This window comes from Bombina bombina, chromosome 1 (assembly GCF_027579735.1).
Source record: "Bombina bombina isolate aBomBom1 chromosome 1, aBomBom1.pri, whole genome shotgun sequence".
Taxonomy (NCBI): Eukaryota; Metazoa; Chordata; class Amphibia; order Anura; family Bombinatoridae; genus Bombina; species Bombina bombina.
Window position 1 is genome coordinate 526,684,122 of NC_069499.1, and position 10,232 is coordinate 526,694,353.

The window sequence follows — 10,232 nt, forward strand, 5'->3', positions numbered from 1 at the left end:
CCTGCTCTTGTCCAGGAATCCAACACAGGCATATAGCAGTAGGGGTGGGGGGGCTGCTCCTTTCAGAAATGCTGTGCCTTGCTGCTATCAGATACATTGTAGATGCAGTTAACCCAGCAGCTAGCTAGCAGAGGGGACTGCAGTTTTAGCCTTTTTGGCAGCCGTGGGGTTAACTACATCTGCTATGTATTTGAGCTGTTTAAAAAATTGGTAGATTTAAGGTGCGCTAGAACAAAAGATATCAAACACCTCCTTTATAGACAATATCCCTAGTAATTGTCTGATGTGCACAGTTAAAGGAAAAAAAGGGGGGTTAAAGGAGGGCGCTAAGAGCCAAAGATATCACCACTAAAAATTAAGGTTAAAATATTTATTTAAAACATGTATGAAAATCTCAAATATGTAAAAGGGACGTCTCCCTATATCAGTTATAAGTTTACAAATTAACAACACAGAATTAATTACTACTAAAATACTGTAAGAACAACCTATAGATCAAATTAATCCAATAAATATAAAATAATCCTAAAACAAAATATTGTAATGTTGGAGAACAGTTAAATATTGCAAAGTTGCTAAATAACGTGACCCTGCTGCTTTGCAACTGTATGTGCAAAAGAGAAACAATGTTACTGGGTATAAAATATATGATTATTAGTGTTATAGTTGCTCAGAGAAAAAAATATAGTCTCTAGGAATTTAGTCCCTTGTAGATGATAGGGTTCCGTGGAAAAATGGTTTATAACCACCAGACAGCCAGTATCAAGTGTATTAGATCATTTGAAAAAATATCCATATATCTCTTATAATATTCCACGTAACAAAAATGACATTTTCTTAAGTTGCCAATTTGCACAGATTATCTCTCTATTTTCTTAGCATGAGAAATAGTGTACTCCTTATCGATATACAGTATATGTATATCGATAAAGAGTACACTATTTCTCATGCTAAATTCCTAGAGACTATATTTTTTTCTCTGAGCAACTATAACACTAATAATCATATATTTTATACCCAGTAACATTGTTTCTCTTTTGCACATACAGTTGCAAAGCAGCAGGGTCACGTTATTTAGCAACTTTGCAATATTTAACCGTTCTCCAACATTACAATATTTTGTTTTAGGATTATTTTATATTTATTTGATTAATTTCATCTATAGGTTGTTCTTACAGCATTTTACAGTATTTTAGTAGTAATTAATTCTGTGTTGTTAATTTGTAAACTTATAACTGATATAGGGAGACGTCCCTTTTACATATTTGAGATTTTCATACATGTTTTAAATAAATATTTTAACCTTAATTTTTAGTGGTGATATCTTTGGCTCTTAGCGCCCTCCTTTAACTCCCCTTTTTTTCCTTTTATTTGAGCTGTTTCTCAGAGAGCAGGAGATTGTGTGGGAGGTTCCATAATGATTACATACCCTAAGTTTCAGACTGCAGACGTCCCTAGGGGGAAATATAAGTAAGTGGCTTTCCCTCCACTTCAGTCTCCTGCATGGGCTCTGCTTTTAGACTTCTATAGATTGATCGGCTGCTACTGACATCACAAACAGAAAGTGAAAGTAAAAAAGCCATTTTACAAATGTGTGCTAAATGCAGCCACTAGATGGAGCTGATTTGCAAGAAATCACATACAAATCAATGCAGTACAGACACATGTGAAGATTTTTTTTAAATTGCGTACTTTCACAGTTTTAAAACCACAGCGATTAATCGCAATTTAAAACCACATCCGCGATTAATTGTGCAGCCATACTCCATAGCTGAAGCATCTGCTTGCAAAGCCCATGATGTTGACACTGCCCGTGTATGTGCTTTAAGCCCAACTGGAACTGGTTGATTCTTTTGTTTATAGGCTTGAGAGATGGTTTGAACTATCCAACTTGCCAAAGTAGATTTTTCAGGAGCTTGACCTTGTCGTAGACCCCTTGGTACCACAAACAAACGATCTGTTTTCCGAATAGACTTTGTCCTAGAAACGTGTGAAGACAACGTACCACACATCAAGTCAGTATAATGGCTTCCCTAGAGGATCTTGCATCTCTGGACAAAAGGATGGTAACACAATGTCCTGTGATGTATGAAAATCAGAGACTACCTTTGGTAAAAACTCAGGAACTGTGTGCAAAACAACTTTGTCTTTATGAAAAGCCAAAAAAGGTTCCTTGATAGATAAGGCTTGTAATTCAGAGACTCTTCATGCAGAGATCTATTTCTGGCAGACCCCATATGTTGACAATTATCCTGAAAAGATTTGTGTTTAACTGCCATTCTGTTTGAGAAAGAGGAACTTGGCTTATGTAATCTGCCTGAACATCCTGTAGACCGGGAAGGCGGATATCCCCTTCAGATTCTTCTGTGCCCAAATTAAAATGGGTGATACTTCCTTGAGAGCTTGTAAACTGCTTGTTCCTCCCTGAAAGTGAATGTAGGACCTTGTTGTCCTGTTGTCGGTTAGAATTTGTACTGAATTTCCCTGGAGTTGTTTCCGAAAGTCAAGTAATGTCTGATAGACTGCTTTTATTTACAGAACATTTGCAGGAAGGGATTGAAGGCCTCTTTGCCATGATCCCTGTGCGTATTTTCCCTGGAACATAGCTCCCCAGACGAGCTTGCTGGAATCTGTCTGTATAATTGTTTAATCTGATTCCACTAGAAAAAAAGCCTTGAGAAAGATTCTCTTTCTGGAACCACCAATGTAGACATATTCTTAACTCCACTGGAAAATTAATCTGCTGACTGAGTCCCCGGTGTCTTAAGTAAAATCTTCGAAAATGGATTTGAAAAGGATGCATCCTCCATCTTGCCCATTTCACCAAATGGATAAGAGAAGACATGTGACCCAAAAGTTGCATCCATATTCGAGCTGCTAAACAAGATATTACAAAGCAAGGAATTGGAGGTTTCTTCTGGAACTCCGGTGTATATCCTCTCTTGAGGATCTGTAACACCAATCTGTCTGAAATTACCTGGAAAGCCTTCCTCCCAAAGGCATCTGGACAGGCGTACCTTCATTGTTTCTTGTTCTGACGAAAATATGTCGCCCTGGTACGACCTCTACCTCTTGCCTGTACCTGTTTTTCCAGTCTGGATTACGAAAGGACGCCCTTCTGAAAGAAGTTTTACAATTTTGATATTAATTTTTCTGTCTATAGGCATAAGAAAAAGACTTGTTAAATCTTGGTGCCTGGGCAAAAAAATTAACTTTTGCCCTCTGAACGTTTTGAAATCAAGGTATCCAGCTCTTTACCAAATAACATTTTACTTTCAAATGGTAGGTCCAACAAATTAATCTTGGAACTGGGATCGGCTTCCCAGTGACGTAGCCAAAGTGCTCTTCTTACCATGTTAGCTGTATTCATGGATCTGGCTGTTATATGTAACATCTCAGAAGCAGCAGATAATGAAAAAGCAAAAGCTCTCTTTAAATCTGAAATAAAAGGCATATATGGATTGCACATCTTGGAGAGGAAGAAATATTTTGCATGAAATTAGTAGACCAGGAATCTGTAGCTTTAAAGACAGAAAATAAAGCCAAAGAAGGATGCAAAGCAGATCCTTGCTGCAAATAAAGCTTTTTAAGATTATGCTCCATTATACTTTATATTACATCTTTAAAAGCACCAGCATCATCTATAGGAAATAACATTTTCTTAGTTAATCTTGAAATTGCTGCATCAATTGTAGGTGGAGTAGAAAATTGACAATGAAGTGGTTTTGGCAAAGGAAAATTTTAAAATAATTTTTCTGAAACATTAAACTGTTTTTCATTTTTTGAAAATTTATCCAAATAAATTTTCTTTATAGATTTAGTTATTGGAAAGGTTTCAATAGAACCTGTAAATGTAAACCAATCTGAAGACACAGAAGGTTGTTCATCCTCAACACCTAGTCTCTTTGATGCACTTAATAAATTCACATAATGTAGCAGTATCAAAAACAGCAGAAGAAACAGGATCATTTGAATGAACTGAACTGAAGAAGCATTGCCCTCAGAATCAGTGTAAGATAGTTCAACACCCTCAGAACCACGTTCACCAGAAAATGTGGCTGCATTAGCACTTCCACCAAAAAGTTGAAAAAGGCAATCTTTACAAAATGTCTTGTTCTGCAAACAAGGTTTAGAACATAAATGCAAATAAAAGGCCTATAAGAAAAAAATGGTTTACGATAACATTTGCAAACCGTATTAAAAAACAGAAGAAAAAAAAAATACCTTTTTAAAGTAACTGTATTTCCCTGGGCAGTGTCAGGATCAATATCAGGCACTTGCTCCATATTGGGAAGTTTAAATTTAAATCAATACTATATAAAAAATAAAGAAGCCCAAATTTTACAAAGAAATATAACAGTGCTCTGAATACAACAGCACAACCGGCATATAGCCTAGGGACTCACAGGCCCACGCCAAGATCAATTTGAAGTGTGTGCGCGCGCGCTTCAGAGGATACTCAAAAGCCCCCCCTCCCCCCCGTGACAACACGGAACATGGCAGCTCCCATATAAGGCCTCTCCAAGGAAGACCTATACAGCCGCTCCCACCAGCCAGAATCCATCCGCTGCAGGGGGAAACAAGGATCGGACCCCAAGGTAAGTTCTAGCAGCCACCGACTGCGCAGGATTGAAGAGGGTCTCCTAGTCCTGTCCACCTTGAAGGCTGGACAGAACTGAGAGGATAAGGGGAATGGGTCCAGATTACCTTTATAGGTAATCAGGGGAGTGGTCTTTTCAGTCCACGCCACTTTGGGAGAGGGTTTCTCACTGGTAAGCATTACCACAGAGGTAAAAGATAAATATGTGTGTGTGTGTATATCTATCTATCTATATATCTATATATATATATATATATATATATATATATATATATATATATATATATATATATATATATATATATATATCTATATATATATATATATATATATATACACACACAGTATATATATCTCAACTGTTTTTATCCTTAGCACTCTCACCATAAGCAGTAGGCATCTGCAGTATAGGATATTACTAACAAATATGTTGAAATGTTAAATAGTCATTTTCTAGATGTAAACAAAATAATAATTTATTGTACGACTACTGCTGCTTATTGGACCTGTGGAAGTTTCCACAAGTGGCGCTCTGCAGCTCCGGAGTGGTTTTTTAACTGTTTGTTTATCAGATTTGTGGGTGTTAAATGCATTTTGTTGCAGCATCGCTAACAAATAAGAGCGCATAATTTTATTCTTATAATGACCCTTTAAGCACACGGTTAAAAAGTCTTCCTTGAACTATATATAGTTCCTGTAAATTATATTGGCCAGATTATTGTATTTAATTTATATGGAATCATTTGTTGACTGCATGGGGTTTCCTATCACTTGTGAAGACACTGTTGTTGATGCATATGCCTTATGTTTACTGCCAAATGTTGGTGCTAAAGGTTCAATGAACTTTTGAGAAGACTTGCTCTACGGAATGGTTTTAGAGTTTGACATGGACAATAACTGTTTCACATTGCTTAGAAAACTTAAGTTATATGGATAGATATTGAAAAATACAATCAGAAAATTGCACTGAACGTCACAATTGTTATCTGTAAGAAACTGGTTTTCAATTTAAATAAAAAAAAAAAAAAAAGTCTCCCCTCAGAGCAACAACATTTTGCGGTTTCTAAAATTCTAAAAGAATCAAAACAACGGATGAGGACCTAATAACCTTTCGTATTTTTATAAGTTTTAGTGCTGCTACCTTTTTGAAATTTTTGATACAGTATTAAGGTTTAGTGCAGAGTTCATTAATAGTGGCTACCATTATGTGTGTTAGCACAAGTGCTGGACTGTTTGTTTTATTTACATTGCGTTCCTAAATTCACATGGGCATGTCCCATTTAGGAGATGAAAATTATTATGACTATAAACTGTGAGAGCACCATTCACGAATGTGCACTTACTTAAAGCCTTCGTCTTTATTTTTGCTGCTAGGGAAGTGTTTAATTTCACGTTTTTCAACTGTCCATTTATCTTCCCTCGCATTCGTTCCTTCATAGTCTGTAGAGGACCTTGAGTCGCACTGGATGTTAAATCCATTTTCTAAAAACCATCAACGCCAATGCAGACTGAGAAGAGAATAAACATTTAATTTCAAGATATAACAAAATGGCTATAACATAGATAAGGAATATTTCAATAACAAAATAGGAGATAAATGTTCAACATTATCAAACTTCTATAGCTTGTCATTAAAGGGACACTAACCCCATTTTTTCTTTCTTTAATAATTCAGATAGAGCATGCAATTTTAAGAAACTTTCTAATTTACTCCTGTTTTAATTTTTTTTTCGTTCTCTTGCTATCTTGATTTGATGAAAAGTTAAGGAGCTGGACCATTTTAGGTTCAGCACCCTGGATAGTGCTTTTTATTGGTGGCTACATTTAGCCACCAATCAGCAAGCGCTACCCAGGTGCTGTACCAAAAAATGGGCCAGCACCTAAGCTTTTCATTTCTGCTTTTCAAATAAAGATAGGAAGAGAACAAATAAAATGATAATAGGAGTAAAATTTTGGGTTTAGTATAAGGGACATGAAACCCAAAATGTTTTATTTTATGATTCAGACAGAGCATTCAATTTGAAACAACTTTCCAATTTACTTCTATTATCTAATTTGCTTCATTCTCTTGGTATTTGTTGAAAAGCAAACCTAGATAGGCTCAGGAGCTGGGTGTTAGCTGCTGATAGGTGGCTGCACATATATGCCTCTTATCATTGGCTTACTGATGAGTTTAGCTACAAGGAGTGCATTGCTGCTCTTTCAATAAAGAATACCAAAAGAACAAAGCAAAATTGATAATAGAATTTTTTTTTACATTGTATGTTTTATGTAAATCATGTCTTTTTACTACTACTAAAAAAGAACATATTTTAAGGTATACTCTAAAGTAGAAGAGTGGTGCATAAAAACTATATTTTAAATATTCAACAAAAACAGTGTGTTGAATAGGAAACCACATAACAGAATTAAGGAAATAGAATACAAATGTCCTGTTGCACATAAATATTAGTTACAAAACAATTAAAGGGACATAATACTCATATGCTAAATCACTTGAAACTGTTGCAGTATAACTATAAAAAGCTGACAGGAAAATATCACCTGAGCATCTCTATGTAAAAAAGGAAGATATTTTACCTCACAATCTCCTCAGCTCAGCAGAGTTAGTTCTGTGTAAAAAGTTATACTCAGCTGCAACCCAGCTGCAGGTAAAAAAAAATAAAAAATGAAGAAATGAACAGCAGCCAATCAGCATCAGCAGTGCTGAGGTCATGAACTCTTTTACTGCGATCTCATGAGATTTCATAGCAAACTTCCTTACGCTGAATAGGGAAATAACATGAGTGTGCACGTAAGCTCGCCCCTTCCACTGTCCCGGGACAGACATACTGATATGCTGCTTAGAAGTCCTTTACAATGGGATGTGGCTACTGAGAAACTTTTGAGGTAAAATATCTTTCTTTTTTACATAGAGATGTTCAGGTGATAATTTCTAGTCAGCTTTTTACAGCTATGCTGCATCACTTTCAAGTGTTTAAACATTTGGGTATTATGGCCCTTTAAGGGGACATTAAACCGCTGGGCACAACTACAATAAAATTGTTATAACTCACTATAGTTGTTCAGTGATATAATTATTATGCATGTATGCTTGTTTGTGTGTGATATCTCTCTATATATATATGTGGTGCACTAGCTCCAGTCAGTTTCTCGCCCATGGATTTTTTGAGGGGTTATAATAAAACATATAGAACTGTATAAAAAAAAAACTTGATTTAGTGCATCACCAATAACATTTGATAAATTAAACTATATATAAAAAATACACAGATTTAGGATCTAATGTCAGTATATCTAAAATGTACCATACGTTTCAGTTGGGAAAAAAAATAATAATACTGCAGTAATGTTTTTTTAAACTTCCTACTAATATGCATTAGCTGAAAAAAATAACTGTCTGCTTTATTGGTGGAGAGGGACAAAGTGCAACTGAGACAACAAAACTGGGATACAAGTTGTTTTTGTTCATTGGATACATTTGAAAAGTTGACTACACTGTACTTTTAAATATGTACTGATCACAACACTTAGGGCTCGATTTATCAAGCGTCGGCGGACAGGGGCATACACATGCTCCCCTGTCCACCGCAGCTTGCCTCTGGCGTGCAGAATTCCGCTGTTGGAATTCAGCATTGCACAAGAGAGTTATTTTACTATGTTGTGCAACGCCGCCCCCTTCCCGTGCACAGCCAATCACACACGGGCAGAAGCTGACAATCTCCCCAGTCGGACCTTGATAAATACTGACAGCCGAATGACGACTAAGGGCTAGATTTATTAAAGCTGAGGCGGGGCGAAATTACCCGCAGGTATTCGCCATTGCACGCAAGCGCAATTTTGCGCTTGAGTGCAATCCCGCCCCCTGCCCACGCACAGCCAATCAAGCGCGGGCAGGAGCTGTCAATCTCCTCGGTCTGACTAGACCGAGGTGGCGAAGAGGTTAGGGAAGCGGCGGTCTAGTGACCGCTGCTTGATAAATTACGGCGAGCAAGTTCTTGTGAGAACTTGCAGCCGTAGGGCTTTAATAAATCTAGCCCTAAGGGTTTGATAAATTGAGCCTTTAAAGGGGTTGTCATTTAAAGGGACATTAAACACCTTTCATCTACAAGACATTTATTGTGTTGCTATAAAATAAAATATGAGTCAAGTCTTAAAGTTTAAATTAACATCCTTTTTACTGCTATTATTTTTCTGTAGCCAAACTCCACCCACCATTTGCCTTACTTCCCCTCCTCATATCTCCTTAAAGAGACATTATTTCCTAAAGTGTAAAACATTTACAAATAACTTTGAGTGGGTATACAGTACAAATACATCAGGAAAAAAAAACAAATTAGTACATTAACGTCTAACTGTGAAATGTAGTGACAACGGTAACTTTTAAAAGTAGCAATTATGCAAACATATACACAACGCAAATTCGTCTAATCCATCTGACACGCATGGCTGTAGAAAACTCTATTTTAGTTCTTTTTTTCGGTTACATAAAGAAAAAAGGTGGTGCCACTGTATGCTTAACGTTTTACTTAGCAGTTAATTAACCTATTGTCTACCAGTGTGTGCTACAACGCATTTATTGGGGCCAAGCTAAAATTTCCAATCCTGCTCATATTCTGGTATCACTACGTTTTACATATAGCACCATTTGCATTGATCGCGTGTTTACATCACACAGGATTATGTCACATAAATGTACATGCTAAGAGCAGGTTCTGTGCTACATGCTTGTGCCCTACCCTCCGCACATAAATAATAACTCTTATTGACCACGGTATCACTTTACATTCCAATTATTAACACCTACATCCAAACACCGTTCGTACCTCCTAATACAGATATTCCGTCACAGTTACTTCCTCTCTTTCCAAATTCAAAATTACAAACACACGCTATACGCATGCGCAGCATCCACAAGTTGTGACACAAGAACCAATTAAAACGGAGTGGGTGTGCCCAGCAGCCGTTATTGTTTTTAGTAGATGAGGTTAGGGCTACCATGTATGTCAAGGGCAAGAAGAGACCAAAGAAACGTGATTAATGATAATAACTAGAGATTCTGCAGGTGTTTAAAAATACATAGTAAAAATAGTGTTTGCTCAAACATGACATTTTGATTGGAAATAGTTAAACAGTTTATATTTTTATATTATAGAGATTCGAATTATACAAATCTTTTGCGTGTTAAAATATATCTGAATAACTGTTAATTCAGATATGTTTTACGTTGATATATATATATCATAGTTGCCAACAGTCCCTGATTTCCAGGGACAGTCCCTGGATTTTGTTGTATGTCCCTGGATTTTTTTTGTCCCTGGAAATGTCCCTGAAAATCTCTTTTGCACAACATTTGTTGTTTGTATATATATATATACACCACACACATACATATATACAGATAGATAGATGATAAATATAGTGTATTATTAAAATATAATTCATTCCTAATGGAATATTAGTATTATTGAATAGGTTCACATATTATTTGTCTTTCTAATTTTGATGCTGTGTTGTAAAAATAACCATATGCCCAGAATGTGTTCTAGAGACTGGGTAGGTATAAGAGCTTGGTGCTGTAATCTGTATAATAAACTATGGATAAGTCTAAATTATACTATTACTATCAAAT

General features: G+C 36.2%; 1 protein-coding gene across 1 annotated transcript in view; it reads right to left on the bottom strand.

Annotated features, from left to right (window-relative positions):
- Positions 1-9,460, bottom strand: part of SGO2 (shugoshin 2) — a 127,069-nt gene extending 117,609 nt beyond the window's left edge. The window contains exons 1-2 of the mRNA XM_053713070.1: positions 9,427-9,460; positions 5,944-6,108 (exon numbers count right to left, since the gene is read on the bottom strand). Coding sequence (XP_053569045.1) covers positions 5,944-6,079 — 136 coding nt within the window. The 5' untranslated portion in view covers positions 6,080-6,108; positions 9,427-9,460. The remainder of the gene's footprint in view (positions 1-5,943; positions 6,109-9,426) is intronic.
- Positions 9,461-10,232: the final 772 nt, after the last annotated feature.